Here is a 20,201-nt window from a genome sequence, read left to right as displayed (position 1 = left end):
CAAACTTTTTCAAATCTGTTGTAGCTGATTTTTCAATCCACACTGGAGTTTTCTGTGATGAAAAATCTAAGGAATTGATATTGGAAATCTTAAAGTAATTTGGAATGCCCTGCACATTTGATGGTCAAAAAGGAAAAGTGACCGAGATAAATAAGGTAGGGAATGATGAGGAGCATCAAGATGAGAAATAATAGGACAAAACCGCTACCCTACTATTTTAACCCACATTTACTTTTTCTAATAATACCACATTTATTAATACCCTGTTCTCCACCTGTGGTTCTTAATCCCAAACTTCCCACACATAGCTAGCTGTCTATAGAATTCATTAGTGTCATATCAAAAATTTAAATTGGAAAAAAAACAATTTATCTGAATTCCAAAACTTTTCAATGCCTTAAACCAGAGTGATCCACTGAGAGGTTGGTTTTAACTGACAAGAATAGACTACTCTTGAATTAAGACGTATCTGTGAGTGAATTGTAAAATTTTAGGGTAAGAGGGTTGTTCCCATTCTCCAAGTTGCTTAGTATCCAATTAGGTTCTGTCCACACCACTTCAATTTCAGACAAGATTATCAACTGGTATTTGAACCTGGGACACTACAGTTAATAACAGGATAATATATCTATTATACTTTCACACTTGCCATCCAAATACAAGTTAGGGTTCAAAATCTTTTTCACCACACAGGTCTGTTTCCTGATTTCTACTGTGTGAATCCAGCAAGTAGGTTATTTCCCTGAAGATCATTCCTCAAGTATGCACTACTGGTAACATTGCTTTACAATACAATAATTTCAGAGTGTAAAAATCATTCCCCTTGACAGGGATTTAAACCCGGATCCCTCGATGTCCGGCCGAGTGCTTTAGCCAGTTAAGCTATCGAGGCATTCTCTTATATTCTGAAATTTTGGGGGCTTTAAAGAAACAAGATGCTGTGACGAAATACCGTACATAGGCATTCGTAGTTATGTGCAATGCACCACAGTCCATGAGGTTAAAGCCAACTTTAAACTCAGAGGGTGTTTCACCTTTGACAAATTACAAGAAGCTGCAGGAGATGCCGCGACAGTAACTTCTTAATGAGAGTCATCAGCAATATGCGTATTACAATGCAACAATTCCGTACATCAAGGGATCCGGGTTTGAATCCCAGTCAAGGCAAATGATTTTTACACTCTGAAATTGTTTGTTGCATTGTAATGTGCATTTTGTGGATGCCCTGTTAAAAGGCTACTGTCGCAGCATCTGCCACATTTCTTGTAATCACTGCTTTAGTTGGTCCTAATTTACAATTATGGCTTTTGATAGGCCTTGCATGAAAAATGGTTAACATAATAATTGATCCCAGAGCTAAAATAAAAATTGTTTTCATTGGGAATTCCTGATTCCTATGGCATTCCAAATTCAATGTCAAATTCACAATTTCCTCAATAAATTCAGTTTTTTTCCATATATCTTCCAGACTTTTTGCAGATATTGAGGAAGTGCCACCTTCTTCCGGACTGATTATCCACCCTGCATTGCCAACATATACTATAAAAAAATTTCAAATGATTGAAGAATGAATTGGTAAAAACTAGGCAAATTTTAATTATACGTGACAACAAACTTATGAACAGTTGCAGCCATTAGAAATGGAACCAAATGCTGTATTCGAAAGAAATGTAACCTAATGTGTTAAAAGAAAAAATAGAAATAAAAACTTAGTGGGAAAAAATATTGCAACAGAATTTGAATTTTTTTAAGTATTAAAAAGTGACAACCATCAAAAATTGGGCTTGCGTTTTTACTCAAGTTGAATGCAAGGCCATAGTTAGTAGGCTCAAAATTAGAGCCACATTTCAACTGTTGCAAGTGCCTAAAAATATATTATTAAGGTACAACTGAGCATAGCGAAAACGTACACCTTTGGTAAGTTTAAACTTGCAGGAGTGATGATGAAGCAGATCTTCAAGTTTTTTCGTGAAGAACATAAAAATGAGTGGCTTCTTAATTGTAAAGGTGCTTATCGCACTCAAGTAGTGTATACTCTTCATAAAAACAAAGTGAAAATTCTACATATTCCTTTATACTACTTTGTTTCTAAGGGGATTCTTTTCTTACCAAAACATTCTCCCTAATGTCCAAATTAAAATCATCCCAATACTTATTGCATCCAATTTTTCTATTCTTTTATACTTCTCATTTTCCAGAAATGGTACCCTTATTTGTCCTTTCTCTCATTTTCTTCATCCTAGTCCAAATCATCATTCTAAAATCCTCCTCCAGAAGCTGACAGGACTGGACCGATGGGCAGAAGTAATATTTCAGAAGACCAGATGAATAAAAATATATACCTTATGGAAAGCACGCGTGGCATTGTAACTTACGTAAGCCCTTTGACAAAGGACTATCAATTTCATTGTGTCAATTAATGGTTGTGTTCCTGGTGACAACACTAGACAAAAAGGGAATGGTCAGCTGCATCTGAAGGCTCATTTTGAATTTCTTCAGTCAGCATGTGATGAATGATAAGAAGTTTTGATCTTCTTGATGCACTGTAGTTCATATCTCACAGATGCATATGACTTAGCTATGTTTCAGTCTTTTGAAAATGCTCTGCCTTAAAACCTGTGTTAAGCATAATTTGATGGAAACATTGCATAGTCCGAAGTTAGTTTCAACAATCACCCAGCAATTTCCACAGATAATTTTTATTCTACATGACCCTGGTTTCACAGGGGCAAAACATCATCAGGTGTCTTTTCTCAGCTCAGCATTAAATTTCTCCATTTACCCCCATGCTTTTCTAAGAGGGATTGAAACTTTTTCCTGAGTTCACCCTCATCCGCTTCTCTTAAATTTTCAATCATGTTGTAGCAGCTGTACAACAGTACACCTGCTGTATGTCATTTCCAATTCATATATCATTTCATGATGGAAGTGTAGATCTACATTTTAAAAAGATGCAAAGTAACAAAATCTTTCGGTTAAGAAAGTATATCATGGGAATGGGATCGTATATATTCTAGGAAAAAACATAAAATTTTGAATCATTAAAAATCCTAGAAATAGAAAGAGTGAATATATTGATCAGTCTTTTACAATACAAATGCAGTATTATAAATTTCTTTTATAGTGCTGATACTAGAAATTTGCAAATGGAAGGGGAAGAGTTTCAATGCTAGGATTTAGGAGAGAAAATTAATATTGGCATCTTAATTTTTAAAAACAGCCACTAAAGCACAACTTGGTATTACCCGACTCCAACAAAAAATTTACCTTACTATATAAATAACAAAAATCAATTAAGGTCCAAATTTAATATATTTTAACAAGAAACATTTACATTTGAAAACATATTACGGTATTGCAATTAATCTTCTCCTTAAAAATGCTTTATTGCATTGGCATGGTTTGTTTGATATCTCCAAATCATATGCAAAATAACAGGAAATCGACACAGAAATGCTTAAATGAAATGCTTCCATAGAATGGATAAAAACGTCAGATCTGACATGACACTAATTAGTCAATTTTACAGTTTTTTTCCTAAAATAAAAATTAAACAACACCATTTAACCTATTTAACAAATAAGTGAAAGAAAAATAAACACTTTACATAAATGAAATAATACAATTTTTATCAGATTGGACAATGTCAGAGAAAATATAAAAATTCATTCTTAAATTCATATCACATCCAAGGCATGGTTTATTGAACTCTTTGGGTATCTACTGTTAACAGCAAAAATAATCAACAGCTAAAATATTGTGATCCATTGCATCAATATACATATACTTTTCAATGGTGGCAGCCACTTAAGTACCAAATACTGATATGTTTATGTACACTGAAGGATTTAGCATCATTAAATTCACCTAGCCACCTTCATTAATTAAGAAATTACATCAAATAATACAATCTGATTTTAACAGAAATGAAAGGATAGGACCACTTTGAAACCTTGAAAAATAACCAAGGATTTCATTTTAATAACAATTACATTATAGATAAAATTAAGAGGAGTGCGTAGCTATGCCATGTCATTGAAATAGCATCAACTTAATTAACTGGCTACAAGGAGTTAGTTATGCTTTCTACATCCATTTCCAATAAGAAAAACCAATATTGAACATGGAATTACATATAAAGAGGATTTTTAGAGTGTGTTAGTAATGTGAAAATTCATTTCCTAACTAAATGCAAGAATACCTTCCCATAGCATAATGAATCTGTAAATAGGCTAACTACCTCCTGCATCAGTACTTGAGGAAATAATAATTCATTAGACACGGCATTACATCTACTAATCAAAATATTCCACTTACACCTGTATGACTTAACTCCACTAAGACAAATGCTAGCAGACTAATTGTTCTATTATTTTCCATCCATGATTACATAAGTACAGTGATAAGATTTTCCAGAGCATCACAAGCAGTCCACAATAAACCTAACCTCAAAAAAACTTTGAAAAAATAAATAGCTAAAATTGCAAAACTATCCATAACCTAAAAGTGAAATGTCACTCTAATTTCAACTGTGACAGAATTGTTTCCTAAATCAAAAATAGGAATGTCAACGTTTGATACCCAGCTAATTTCATTTTACACATACACGCAAAGCAATTTAAAAGAGATCTAATTTCCCAAATCATCCATCTGATCTGAGTATCCTTCCCTCAGCTTTGTTATTTCAGGCAGGATAAACTCTTTGAGCTCTTCATAAGCTTTGTCAATCACGTCATTGACTACAACTAAATCAAAGTTGCCAGGGCTCTCACCTGAAATAAAAATAAATCAATATATAAACAGCTTTAAGATTAGCAAATCAAGATAAATAAGGGTGCATCAGAAAGTAAATTCCACAGGTTGGTACAAAATATCAAGTCGATGAATTAAAATTTAAAGGTAAAATTTCTCGAACATGTAAAGCTTTAGGCTATTTTTTGGCTTAGTCTCCTAATTTTCACCCAAGAGGATGGCATAGAAAAAATTCAGGGGTGTACAGTAGCCCAGGGGTCGAGCGTTCGACTACTGACCAGAGGGCCTGGGTTCGATTCCCGAGCAAGCCTCTCTGGGCGCCTGCAGCTCCACCCAAGCTATGTGATTTTTCAGGTACCAGATCTTCCTTGGAAACCATAACCGGCACAGGGAAAGGAACTGGCCCCCCTACCCTGATGTGTGAATTTCACACACCATCGGGCTTAGTACTGGATGACGATGGGTACCAAAACCTACCAAACCGACCTTCGGGTTGATTACTGTGTTCATGATTATAAAAACATTCATGGCGACACATCATAGGGCACATGAAATAGGGAGCTGATAATTTTTAGCTTGACAATGAACTTAATTTTTCCCTTTTCAAAACTTTGTTTTATCAAAATCAAAGTTCCCATGATATTTAAATCGGCGGGTAATAATTTTGGGATCAATAATTCAAAATATACTCTTAAATGCTATTTTCATACGCCTACTACTGTCTCACAATGAATTGCCAACTCTGCCTTCATCTTTTTCAGTTGAACCCCATCAAAAGGAGTCCACTTTTAAAAACCAAGAGCTATTCATTGCGCCAAATGGTTGGTGGTCACCATCTACAGAATACAAATCTAGACCTTTAGAGGGTGTTGTTTCATCTGACAGTGCAAGAAGATGTGCATTTTTACAATTAGCAGGTACATAAATCTAAGGTTCTCAGCTCCAATTTTCCCTGATGCTAAGCAGAATGATATTTTCTTCAATATCAGTTTCATTTAGCATAAAGTAGTTGACCTGCCTGTGGCAATAGAAAATTGCAAAAAATTTAGCAAACTTTTGTGGTACTGTGGGTTAATAAATGATTTAGATAGTTTAATCGACAAAGGTATGTCAAGAAAAAACAATACACTCAATAAAAGTCTGACAAACACTGCAAGTAAAACTAAAACACAAAATGCTGTTGCTGAAAGCAAAACAAAATTTTTCCCATCTGATAATCAGAAGTAAGGTGAATTCTTTTATTCTTCAGGATTGTTTAAGAAACTTTCTAGACATACCACCATTGAGTTGGGATGAGGGGGAGGATCTCCTTCCGGGTATATTTGGGATAGTGCAGTGGCTAAAATACTGGCATCCCACCAAGAAGGCCCAGGTTCGAATCATGGAGAAGGCAGATAAATTTCAGTGGTATCCTGACTTGAAATGTTTTGTGGAGAGCAGTTTGAGTGAGAATGCCATCCGTCAGATTGGATGTTAAACTGGGGACCCCTTGCTGCCTTTTGTTAAGAGTAGGCTAATGCCAACACCAGGTTTCTCTCCATCCTTCCTCCTTTCCCATCTATCCCTATTGGCACAAATGACCTCAGATGTTTGTCGTCTGCCCTAAAACTACTACTCCCTCAGGATCTGGTTCTAATACGCGAATTAAAGAGAGTCAATAATTATCGCACTGAGAGAGATATTGCACTGATCAAAGAATATTTGAAAAAAAATGGAGAAATTTCCAAGAGTAAAAATCAATCACCTAGATGGCATTTTAATTCATATTGGCAGATGACTCCGTTAAAAGTTACTGTCATGGCATCTCCCATAGTTCTTTGAACATATGAGTGACCAAAAAGGAGAATTAGCTGCAGTTTCTTTAAGAGAATGTCACTGAGCATCGTCAATTCATCATGCCTTACACAAAAAAGGACCTGGTTTAAGTTTATGGAAAATCAGAAGTATCACAGGAGACTATTCTAATTTGTGTGTAGCTGAATTACTATACAATTTTTTTCGAAATATATTGTGGTCCCAAGATCTTACATCTTCAGCTGTGACTGACAAAAATGTTTCATCCCACCCTTTGTTGATTTTGGAGGAATTTTTGAAAAATGTATTTTCACCAAATCTATTATATTTTATTATATTAATTGAAAGACAAACTTCTGACAAAAATGAAAGTGATAACACATGAAAAAAATTATTTATGATTTCCAAATAGTATCTTCAGGAAGTCTTATATTAGGTGTTAGCCAAATTAATATTTCCTATGGCAAGAAATCACAAAACTTCATGACATCAAACAATTCTGCCCCTATAAAAATCATTACTGTTGTCTTTTTCAGTAAATAACATTAAAAAAGAGATACCAAAAGTTGGCAGTACGATATATGGAAAGAAAGCTCATAGATAGTGAGACAAATATCAATGACCAAACACAATGAAGAAGGAAGAGAAAAGCATGAGAAAAGTTTTGAGAAATAGTCAGCTGTACCACATCCAAACATACCACACACATGTGACGTTTTCGCTCCCTACTAATGCCATAGAAATGACTGACTTAAATAATATTTAACCTCACACTTCAACTGTTAACAATAGCACACCATCATCTCTATCCAAGAAGGCTGCTGGCTTTATGGAAAACCTTAATTCGTTTCACAACTCAGATTTCAGTCTCAACTAAGTTTTGCTTCAATCATTCTTCCACATGCATAACACTAGGAAAAATTGTTCCTATTTGTATGAATGGATTGAGATCAAATCCAAATAAATAGCCAACCCTGAATAATAGCATCTTGTGTGAATTTTAGGCCAAAAACAACGCACTATTGATGCCGCAGCCACCGTATTCCCCAGATCTGGCCCCCATGACTCTTTCTTGTTCCCAAAACTGAAGAGGCCCACGAAAGGACAATGCTACGCTACGATTGACAAGATAAAGACTGCATCCAAGGAGGAGCTGAACAAGATCACAAAAAAATGATTTTTTGAAGTGTTTCGAGGATTGAAAAAACATTGGCACAAGTGTATAATGTCTGATGGGGATTACTTTGAAGGGGACAAAATAGATATTCATGAATAAATAAATAATTTTTGAAAAAACGCAAAAGTTGCGATACTTTTTGAACAGACCTCGTACACTAGTTGCTCTGAACTGGTCCAGAGCAAGTAGACGCATGCCAGCTAATTTTAAATATTTGTGGAAAATCGTTAGATAGCATTACACCATTTGATGCTCTTAAAATGCCAATAGTGCTTACAATTAAAACTGCTTAACAAAGTTAATTTTTTAAACTTTCATTTTCAATTCAAAATTTTTAAAGCATGAAGTACCACCAGTAATATGGTAACTAAATATTTGGAATAGTTGTATAGACCCCTTTGTGAAACTTAGAAACTTCATACCAGTTACATTGTAACCAATGAAATAAGTACAAACTGCTATGAAAAACACCATAACTAATTAATCTCAAAAGCTGATTTTAAATTATAGTGACAAGTATAGAAGGACTATTGATTTTAAAATCTTAAACAATATCCCGAAAGAGGTATAAGTACAGAACCTCCAAGGTACAAAGAAAGTTTCCCAATCAAAAAGTGCCTACTAAATTCATACATAGGCTCAGCTCTGGGAGTCTCATAAGTTGAAAGTTCATAGCAATTACTCTTATGAAACTCCTACAAGACTTCCAGAGCTGGAGGTTAATTATTGATCAGGACCTATATGGTGTGCATACATTCAACCTGAACCAAAAGAGTTATGAAGGTGAGAGTAGTCAACAAATTTTTCAAATATTTTGAAAAAGGCATCTCTCAATGCATTAGAGATTTTTATCTTAGAAACAAACACGACAAAATAAAATTATCTTATCATTTTATAAGGCATCACATTAGTCAAAAATTGACAGTCAATTGAAAAATCAAAATTTATACTGGATTTACCGTATTCCAGCTCTGAACGAGCTGTTTCCAAACGACGTAAGAGACTATCTTCAGTTTCAGTTGCACGAAGACGTAGTCTTTCTTCCAAAACTTCAAGTGAGGGTGGACGAATGAATACCAAGAGAGGTGGTGGATCAAGGTTTTGCTGGCGAACTTGTTGAACACCTTGTACATCAATGTCCAGCACGCAGATCTTACCCTTGGAACATACAGCTTGTACAGCAGATTTGCTATTAACAAAGGCAGCAGATATGATATAACAAGTTATAAAGGAAAGTACCAACACATAATTATGAGCACAATGGAAACTTACATTTTCTTAGCAACACAACATACAAGGATGTAATACCAACATTGAGATAGTGAGATATCAAGAGCGTGGAAGTATTACATGAATAATGTTTAACTAACTATTAACTGGTAGATACAATATACTGTTTCACTTGCAACTATCACCCCTACAGTACATTATAATAGTAACAAATTGCATTTCACTAAATAAAAATGCCTCACTGAATATGACTCTGCGACCACATTTTCACGGGAAATCAATCTGACTGACAATAAAAAAGAGGCTACGAGTACCATTAATAGCAAATGACTTTGAGCGACATTTTTATAGATTAGGCATATTCCAGTTTAATGAATAAACGTTCATACATCAAATTGGCATACCTTGTACCGTACATGTTCCCCGAGAAAATTGCGGATTCCAAGAATTCTCCACGGGAAACGGCAGCTTTCATATCCTCAGGATCACTCACAAAATGATAATCACGGCCATCTACTTCACCTTCCCTTGGTTTTCTAGTGGTATGTGATACCGAGAATCCGAATGCCGAGTCAAACTCCGACAATAAGCGTTTCAGCAAAGTTGACTTTCCAGATCCAGAAGGACCACATAGAATAAGTGGCCGCGGAACTTTACCAGGATCAAATTGAGACGTATCTGATCCTTCTCCAGTAGTAGTCATGATTCTTAAATTTCTCAACTGATGAAATGAGTACCCAAGTGATTTTTGACAGAGAAAAATCAAAGGAACCGTGGTGAAGGATACCACCGAACCGCCTTCCCTGCAGAATCGGCAGACACTGTTGAAAATCAAGAAGACACGGAGATTCGAGACGATTTCAATCTTCTTGAAAGGAACACCACGAAACAAATACTAATCCTATTACTGGATGTATCGCGTGATACTTCTAACAGCAGGCTTTCACAATTTACGGCAGGAGGTTTGTGTTTTTAGCTTTATTTCAGGGATTGATATGTTAGCAATGTTTTCCCTTGTGGCCGAAAACGTGACGCAAGCTCACTCAATCAAATTACTAAAATAACAACGTAAGTAATGAATAGCGTAAACTTAACGTGTGTACCAAATGTTACGCTTCATCATTAATTATAAAATAGGACGAGAAAATTGGTTTAAAAGGAAAATCACTTTTATTTAACACGTATATTTTAATGACATTAGTTCACTACCGAGTAGTGGACCAAACCACACAACGAAAAGCGCAACAACAGTTAGGGTAAAAGCTTTTACTCACGTGCAACTCGCTATTCTTGCATCACCACTAATGGTCAGGCACAATATCACTTAGTTTAACAGTTGTGTTCATTTAATGATGCATCTGAGATCACATCATACGTGGAAAAACCAACAACGACCAACATTCCCAGCATGAAACTACGGGCGCCAACATTAACAAAACAAGCACACAGCCGCACACCACAATTTCACTGTCACCACAATCGCTGGCTCACATAAACTTTACACCTTCGTTCTCGTCGAACATGATGATTTCGGCCTTTTTCTGTTGCTCCAGGGTTCTCAACGCCTTTAATAGTATACCCGTTTCTAGTCCATAAAACTCTGTAAAGAAAGAGTACTTCAGCATACAGATAATAATATAAACTATCACTAATTAAGCAAAACCATGGGTACCGAAATCGCCTAGTAAATTCGACTATACCACTCTTACATCTTACTTTACGTCCTGCATACAATGTATCATACATGACATAAATATTTGTATTTACAGTAATTTTTTTGGGAAGGGGCACAAAATTTCTAAGGACTACACCCAGAATAGAAAATTTGGATATATAGTACCTTCGTTGACCGTATTGTCTCCAGAGACTAGTTCGTATAACGTGCATACTGTGTTGATCATTCCATTATTTTGGGCCCAATCATAAATCAATGATGCCCACTCCTCTGGTGTATGCCAATAAATGAACCACCTAGAAGGCAAGGATTTCCTTTCATTAGCTACATGATCTTTAAGTAATTTCTCTTGTATGGCAATAGATTGCCATGAATTCCATCTCATCAGCAAAGTTCCTTCTATATTACATTGAAAGTATTCCTCACAACTATACATACATCTTTTATCCTTAAGAGTAGCTGGCACCACAAACAGAATTGCCCCATCCTGTTTATACGATGGTGTTAACTTACTTACAACAGCCTTTTACTATTAAAAATTGTCAGTGGGAGGAGGCCATGTCTATTCTTCCCAACCCTCTTAACAGTATTTGTGCCATGCTGATGTAGAGTGCCCATCTTAAATATGTAAAACATGGAGAGGGACAAATATATTTGTTCCTCTTGGAGTGGCGCTATGTAGGTGAGATGAATTGTCATTTTAATTGACGATGGCCAATTCCCAGCATTGATAATAATATTGAGAACACAATTTGAACATTTTACTGCTTATGTATGCATTTTTTAAGTCGTCATATCCACTTTTACTGAAATCAAAAAAATCGTTTACAGTTACGCTAACATTGAAGTCATTTTCAAACAATATTTTGACCGTGATTAAATTTATCATTATTTTTTTAAATTTCAAGTTTGGCCCAGAAATTCAAGGAGATATTAAAAGAAATTATATACAAGCATACATTTCAATTGCAATCCATACATACTAAATGACATTTATCAACCACTGTCAGCTGCACTCAGGTTTGTTGTCTGAACAATAGTTTTCCATTTATTTATAACAGAGTGATGTGAAGATTATCTTTTAAGAAAATCTGTGATTAAGATGCCATATTTCATAGTTACCAAAAGGATAATTTTAAGATATTTATTAATAAAAAATATTTGGTGGGGATACATTTAAGCATAATATTGTAAAAGTTTGTCTCAGAGTGGTTTTAGAAATATTAATTGAATTTATATGAAAAAGCATGCCACTAATTCAATACAATTAACATAGGTCTGTTGTACATTTCATTATGGCATAGCATAAACAAAAAATGTATCAAAATGATCTAGGATTGTGATAAGGCAGTCAAGATTGAACTAAAAACAAGAAGGTTAGGACATTTGAATAATTTATTCCTTATTTGAAAAGCTATTTCCAATTTAGAATAAATTACGGTCTTGAATGATTCTTCAGCAATGGAAAGTGTCTAATTTTCGGTCAATAAGTAGACAGCACTGTCAAAGATGTAAAATTTTACTTAAGTCATGAAATCAACTAATGAAAAAACACCAGATATTTACCCTCAGCCTGTGAAATCTAACATTCTGGACCAATAACAGTTGGACAGTTTATTACCTAGACTGCCATACATTAAAAATCTAGCAATTTTAAAATCTACTACTGACAACAAAGAGCCTATATTTAACTATCTCTACAGAAACTTTATATGCATCATATGAACTATGCTTAATTGTTTTTTTTAAATGTTTTCAGGAACTATTATTGAAATCGTTTGGTATAGTATTATTTGCTTTCAATTATGGTAGTAAATCATATCAAGCACAAAATTACTTCTATCATTTGATCAAATGGACCCAAAAGAACAAATCATTGTCCCTGATAACATCATAAATATTATCCAACATTTGAGGAAAAAGTATCTGAGTGTAATTGAAATAAACCAATTCAATTATTGCAACATTGCTCAGAAAGATCAGTTTTTCAGGATAAAAATACACTCCAACAAATAAGATCACGCAGCATAGCCATAATGCTTTGCTATAGATATACAGTTTGAATCTCAAGAGATTAGATTCAATTAGACTCAGCCACCAACACACCATGACAAATCTTGTCAATGGTATATGAGATGTCCTTTCAATAGATATTGAAATAATCTAATCTGCCAAGCTCAACCGAGTTAATGTTTTTATTCAGCCTAGTTTCATAAAAGCCAATCACAACACGGTTGAGCAGAAGTACTGATAAGCAAATATATGACAATTTAGTTTTAAATCCATTTTTGCAACAAAGCCTAGGTGGTTGCGAGTTGACCCTTTTTTTGTATTCTTTGAGATCATGGAAAGGCAGCCATTAATATACTTAATTATAACATTCAATTGTCCATGACCAATCTTAGCCTTAAGTCTGGGGCAAGTTGGCAAGATAATTATGAATAAGGATGAAAAACACCTCCATTTCTAATAAATGAAAAAGAAAAACTTTGTTCCAATCCACCTCTTTATTTCAGGTACAACTAGTTTCCACGCTACGGCATCATCCAAACTAGCCGTACCTGAAATAAAGTGGTGGATTGGAACAAAGTTTTTCTTTTTCATTTATTAAAATGAACTTCCACAAAGTTGAGGCTGAAACTATTGAGATGACCTACATTTCTCTTCATTAATACATCCCTCACAGCACTTACACTATGAAAATGGATTTTAAGGGTCTGTTGCTGTCTTCGCATATTGCCAACCCTAATCACTCAAAAGTTATCCATGGGAATGCTAATCACATGGTAGTGATTTCACCTGCTCATGGCCTCCGGCAATACAAGCCTATAACATTGCAGCATTGGATTCGGTAACACAATCCAAAATGAATTTCCAATCTTTTCATAAGTGTTCGCGGACTTCCATGTCAATCATTAAGACAGAATTATCAATCCTGAAGACAAGAGAAGATTGACACTCATCATCAGGGTCTCGAGCATTTTCAGCCATTATTTAAGGTCCAAGGTAATGCTCTTTAATCCTGTTATTTCATTCTATAAAATTACCGAAAAGTACATTACAATCTCATGTCTTGATGGCCAGGAACATAATTAATGAATGCAATTCACACCCATAATAAGAATTTCCTGATGATTCAATTCTTCATTGCATCCTTTGCAAAGCTTTCCATTTAATAGACCGATCTTGAATTAATGCAGGTTTTAGGTATCATTTAACATGATGATGTGCACTCAAATGGTTAGACCAATTATAATGAAGTCCGAAGGAAAAGTTAACAATTGCAATGATAGTTCTTCAGTTTTCAAACATCAACTTGTTCCATAAAACATAGAGATCTTCACAGAAGTCATATTAAATGTAAGTACGAAAACCGCACGAAATAATTGCAGTATTATGCATCCTGGTAGAATTTTAATTTTTTACTCAACAAAGTATATTTTCTGTAAAGCATTGCTTACAATTGGTTAGCAAATACTGAGTTATTCCATTTTTGACATGGGTCACTCAGTGTATACCAATGCTTTTTAATGGCCAGCCAACTTTAAAGCATTAGTATGGCCAAGAAGTATCTTATAGAGGCACACCTCCTATATCACCAATACACTACCAGTGTGGGTATAGAAAATGACATTATTGAAACACACCATTTTCTTTGGCTGGAATGCAATGACAATTACAGTTCAGGCCATGGATACAAATGATAAAATCTTTAGCCAAATATATATAGATTTTATTATAGAAAATAGCTCTACTTTCAACACAGAAATGAAGAAAACAAACTGCTGGGAGAAACCATGGATTGAAAACATATTTCTCTAATAAATTGTTTGAATATAACCGAGTTGTAACATGCCAGTGGCACAAATCGATAAGTGATTCATTTATTGTATTAGATGTAACCATGCTTTGGACTCACAATAGCCAAAGTATTCTAATTTCCAACATTTCCCATTTCATATTCAGTAAAGATGCATTGCTTCATTTTGGTAAAAATTTATAATGTTTTAAAGAGTAGCAACATTTCAGAAAATATCTACAAGAAATTAGTTGGTTATTTTCTAACAAATACAGTTGAATGGTTACAATGCATGTAATGTGAAATAAAAATTCCTCATATTGACAAATACAATAGGGGTCCATCCAAAAAATAAGTTAAGTGATGCTCATTATCTTTTTCAACTCAAGAGTATTATTCACAGAGATTTTGTGTCCCAGGCATAAACAGTGAACAGAAAGTTTAATGTGGAAGTTATTTAAAGGCTGTGGAAAGGAGTGCAATGCATCAGGAAGATCTTTGCCACCTGGAGGCTGCACTACAACCATGCACCGATATGGCACTGCCAGACTTCTTTTTGTATCCAAGAATAAAAAGGAGCTTGAAAGGCAACGATTTTGGAATTCTGGATAACATCATTAAGCTGTAATGAGGTGCCAAAATGAGGTTCCCATTGATGCCTTCCAGGAAGCATACCACGACTGGCAGAGGTACAGGCACTTGATCCACAACGATGTTATTTTGAAGAATTTTAGCATTTGTACCTTAATCTCAATACTGTTTTTAACTCATTCCCTTTCTGCCAAATTAACTTTATCATCAGTAACTATAAGGAGTGATGAGACAAAACAAATAATCTAATTTAATCAATAAAAATTAATGCCCAACTTTGCTAAATGGGTGCATATCATTCTGAATAACGTATGCAGCACTTTTCCATAATTATTTTTGATGTGCAATAAAAATTATATCACATTCATGAGATAGGAGAAAATCCTAAATCCAACCTTTTCAATACATAGAAATGTGATGAGGGATCCAGGAGGGATTTTTTTAAGAAAACAGGAAAAGAGGGGGTAATACAGTCGGATTGGTTTCAAGGAGGGGGTTTGTGCAACATGAGAGATGGGCACAGGGAGGGATGAGGCAATGGGTATAGGATTTTTTGGGGTTGTATGGAGAGGATCAGAAGTGGACAGGACTATTGCAACAGGTGTTTACATGGAAGAGGTGGAGAAGGAATTGGGAAGGGGGTGGAGGAGTTTGGAATAGTAGGACATTGGGAAAGACCAGAAGTTGAGACATAGGTTAGTGAATCACCAGAGATTAAGTTGGGGAGAGAAAGGGCTAACTGTAAGGTTGACTACAAATTAGATGAGAGTGTGGGGGGCAGGGGGTTGTTGGTTTGGAAAAACTGAAAAATACGTGGAACCAAAAAAGCTATATGGAACCAGAGTTTGCAAAATTGGCTCTGCACACAGTAAGGACCATATTGGGTAAGATGGAAGAAAGGGAAAAGAAAGAAGTAGGAGATATGCGAGTGAAATGGGAAGTCATGTGAAGTAATTACATAAACACAAAATCATCAGCAGCTGTTCAAAACAATCAGTAATAACTGGCAAATTTCCATTTCTTCCCAAGCATACATTTTTTTTAGATCTTCAGGAAGAATATGCGAAGTGATAAGTTCAAATTTACTATGGAGAGTTTACCGAAACAAGCGAAAATAGTGTCATTCCTTGACATTATAAAATCTTGGAAAAAGTCAAGGAAATATTATTAATTTCAAAGTGGTAGTTAATTCAAGAAATTGGTTTCCAAGATGTATGGCCATTGTGATAACAGGCTTAACATAATACTGACTTTTATTCTTTCCATCATAAAAACTAACAATTAAAGATCAAATTATTTTGATGATTACAAAATGATTTGATTATTCAAATCCATTATCACCACCCTGCAATAACTTTCACTTGACTACTAGTACTTAAAATGTAATATGTCAGTGCTGATTTTAGAGCACAATGCACAACTACACTCCGAAATTAAAAAACCATAAACACAGTAATCAACCCAAAGGTTGGTTGGGTAGGTGATGCCAGAGTTCACCCAGTACTAAGCCCGATGGCATGTGAAATTCGCACAACAGGGTAGGGGGGGTAGTTCCTTTCCCTGTGCCAGTTATGGTTTCCCAGGAAGACCTGGTACCCAAAAAATCATATAGATTGGGTGGAGCTGCAGGTGCCCAGAGGCTTGCCCGGGAATCGAACCCGGGCCCTTCGGTCAATAGTCCAACGTGCCTGGACCATTCAGACCCACAGTCGGACATTACCTAAGTAAAATAAAAATATTCCCCAGAAGAACCAAATACTGGCATTTGTTGTCCTTCTGGGGGAGTTCAAGATTTTTAAGGTCCCTGGAACTGATGTGTAGTTTAATGTAGTATAATGGCCTCAACTACCATACACCTTCTATCCTACACAGTGGCTTCCTCTAGCTCTCAAAAATATCATCTCAGATGGCCCAAAACACCTATGCATAAGTACATGGACATTTTTATCCATATTCCATCCAAAAAAGATGCAAATTAATATTTCATGAACTAACACTAGAATAAGGGAATTAAGAGTGCTCAGTCAACTCCAAGACCATACACATATTCCCTGAAAAAAGATCGGTCTTTTCTTCTAAAGGCTTGTTCTTCTTGCAAAATTAAATCACTTCCATGGGTATCTCCAAAGCCACTCCCTAACAAAAATTCTATTGGCCAATAATCCTTATCTACACTTCATTCGGAACCAACTAATAGCATCACACATGACATTGTTTCCGATGATGTGACAGTCAGCTTCTTAATGAGAAAAAAACTATTAATAGAATGCCTTTTTCCATGGCCACTTAAGCGAATCATGCAAGTAAATGATTTGCCGTATTTGATTGAATTTCAATCTCTCATGTGATGGTGACCATGGAAGCCATTCCTCCCAGACGGCTACGAACAATTTTCAGTCCAGTCCCATAGCTACCAGGACTCATTTCCATATTTGGTTCCATCATATTTTCTCAGGATACATATTTGAGGAGGCTTCCTGCTGCCTTCCTCTATGTATAGTGTTTGTTATGGGACAAAATCACCGACATGGCCGCCCCACTAGAGTCAGATGCCTTTGCAGATGCTTCACCGGTGAACAGAAACTGCAGAGACTTCCTTTCATCTGACTCCTATCCTTCAACATATCCAGAATGGATGACCCTACAAGGAGCAATTATCATTGCTAGAACCAGCACAGTTCTAGACATCATCGGAACACAAACCACTTCACCACATCAAGGTTGTATCCATGGAGGAAATATCTGGTAGGTGGTGCCCAAAAAACCATACAGCTCAAGTGAAGCCAAAGATGTCCAGAAGCATCACGAGGGATAAAACCTGAGCCCTTAAGTTATTTGCTCATCGCTCTACCCATTAAAAAAAAAGTTCATTTCTAAAGCCATGCATAAAAAACCTCAAAAGTCCTCCTGTAAGTTTTAGAGATGAGTACACATTTTAGCTAACTCAAGCACTGATTATCAAGTAAAAGAAGAGAAGAATTGAAAAACATCAAACATCTGGAGTATAGTGAGCATTTTTCATGATAAATTGAAAGTAACGCACAGTAATATTTATAAGAGAATGTACCTTATTAGCAGGGGTGCTTATGTTTTAAATATCACATACAAGAAAAACAGCCAGCCATATTTTTCTTTAAACAATCAGTGAGATTGAACTTTGTGATATGAATTTAGAAGCAATGAATTTTATAATTAACTTCAAGAATGAAATTAAAATATACTCAGACAATTAAATGACATGCCATGCCATTCTTAAATGGCCCTCAAACTACAGGCAAATAGGCAAGTCTGTAGATCAAAGCTGGTCAAATTTGATCTGCATTGAATGAATTTGGAGTTAATGCCATTTAAAACCCAGGCATAATGCTCACTGTATCAAAATAGAAAATATCCTATAATACCAACAACAAACATGGAAATCCAAGAATGATCGGCGCATCTTAAGTAAACACGTACATGGTAAAATAGTCATAAAAATTATTGGAACTGTATAGGCTGTTACATGCTTCTCAAACTGTTAAAGTTAACAGTGAATATCGCTGCAGATTTTCTCCCTCAAATCTCCAGCAATTCACACTTACCGGTGAAATTTTGCAGTTTATTATAATACATACCTGTTCCTCGATTTATCACAGGGTTCTGCATGGCCCGACTTTGCTAGATGTTCCATAACTTTTAAAATTCCATCTTGAGGTAGTTTTCCTAAGAGTACTATTAAGGAAAACCGATTTTAGAGCAAAAAATCTAACATAGTAAGACGATTCAAGGATAATTGGCAACATAATGAAAGGATACTGTTTATTTTTGAGTTATTAAACAGCGGCGTGTTTTGTGATTCTCTCACATCAAGGATGTAGCTTTTAGTATTTTTGAAGTATCCTAAGATTAGACTTTGCCACGCCGCGATTTGCTTGCTCCTGGTTTCTAGATGAGGCTGTATCCTGTAAACAAATGAAGTCATTATGGTCATAGTGAAAGATACATATATTTCTTATTTGGATTGTGTGCGCCGGTGACCTGGATGTGCGAAAGATTGCGGCGAAATTATAACAGAAAACGTAGGGGTTGAGTTGCTTTATCAAAAGTAAAGACGAATCGAAGCGTTTATCAAATATCAACTGAATAAAGATAGCCAATGGACCCTCAAGCACAATAAATATCTCTCAAATTAAATTCTTTCTAGAACGATACAAATTTTATTGAATTCGATCGCTGAATGAGCGGGTCCACAGCCTACTTTGCATGATATGCGTCGTAACGGTAGTAACTATGTGGAGCAGGCATCCTGGTTATTTTGACATTCGTTACCGTGTTGAACTGCACATAATTTTATTTATAAAGTGATATAAGAGTATGCTTACGTAAAAAACGGAGGAAAGTCGTATTGCCAAGGCCATTCAACATCTGCCATTCCGCTCACTTGAGATAACACCTACTACGGAAATTTTCAAATTTTACAACTTCGAATCTTCAGCACGAATCATCCACAGTCATTCACGAGATCATATCATTGACGTTATTAATTATGTAGACACACCAACAGCCTCACAATGAAACTCACCGTTGTGCGACATCTATCTTTCACCAAGGGAACTATAATGATGAGTCATTTTGTTTACATGTGAGCGCGTTGTGAATGTTTCTGATTCACAACTGATAATTTGATAATTCATTAGGGTTTAGCATGTTTTTGTTAGCCAAAATTGATGCACTGCCTGCATATAATGTGTTGACTTTGGTTATTTCTCAATACCTATTTTGGCAAATGAAGATGTTAAATTTATAGATTGTATCTCAGTAAATATAATGCGTTACTTTTTTATATTTAGACAGTACCTATGATGACAAAATCGAAGTCTTATGTTACTAATCTAGCAAATAGGCGGAAATGATATCTCTGTTTCCTCACATTTTCTCAAAGTGTAAAGCGTAAACAGTAAAATATGGGTGGGTGACAATGAAAATTCCTCCACTCAACGTCCATTATTGTTTTCAAATTTTGTTGACGAATTAATTCATGGAGTCAAGTTTACATTCCAATGCTGTTTCTTATGCAGGAAATCCAACTATGTATCAGGTGAATTGCTATTAGGGATCCGCTTAACTTTCAAATATTAATTACTGTCCAGTCTCACTTTTTCATTTTATTCTGCTACTTTATCATATATTCCATCCAATATGAA

At 35.3% G+C, this 20,201-nt stretch overlaps 2 protein-coding genes across 3 annotated transcripts; both read right to left on the bottom strand.

Moving 5' to 3' along the window:
* Nucleotides 1-4,259: 4,259 nt before the first annotated feature.
* On the bottom strand, nt 4,260-10,335 carry LOC139690167 (guanylate kinase). 2 transcript variants are annotated; one of them, XM_071587440.1, is made up of 4 exons: nt 10,228-10,335; nt 9,358-9,774; nt 8,683-8,912; nt 4,260-4,772 (listed from the first exon to the last, which is right to left on the bottom strand). In XM_071587440.1, the coding sequence occupies exons 2-4, from the start codon at nt 9,654-9,656 to the stop codon at nt 4,630-4,632; spliced, it is 672 nt and encodes a 223-aa protein (XP_071443541.1). In that variant the 5' UTR covers nt 9,657-9,774; nt 10,228-10,335; the 3' UTR covers nt 4,260-4,629. The 2 variants fall into 2 exon arrangements, with proteins under 2 accessions (XP_071443541.1, XP_071443540.1); XM_071587439.1 differs by lacking the exon at nt 10,228-10,335 and adding an exon at nt 9,862-9,992.
* Nucleotides 10,101-19,588, bottom strand: Vps25 (vacuolar protein sorting 25). The gene is made up of 5 exons (XM_071587441.1): nt 19,380-19,588; nt 18,814-18,959; nt 18,633-18,720; nt 10,794-10,924; nt 10,101-10,553 (listed from the first exon to the last, which is right to left on the bottom strand). Exons 1-5 carry the CDS (start codon nt 19,427-19,429, stop codon nt 10,441-10,443), a joined length of 528 nt encoding a protein of 175 aa, XP_071443542.1. The 5' UTR covers nt 19,430-19,588; the 3' UTR covers nt 10,101-10,440.
* Nucleotides 19,589-20,201: the final 613 nt, after the last annotated feature.

Source organism: Hetaerina americana, unplaced genomic scaffold (assembly GCF_022747635.1).
Source record: "Hetaerina americana unplaced genomic scaffold, ioHetAmer1.1.p SCAF_3, whole genome shotgun sequence".
Lineage (NCBI taxonomy): Eukaryota > Metazoa > Arthropoda > Insecta > Odonata > Calopterygidae > Hetaerina > Hetaerina americana.
The sequence above is the reverse complement of the archived record's forward strand: the minus strand, read 5'-3'. Positions and strand labels throughout refer to the sequence as shown.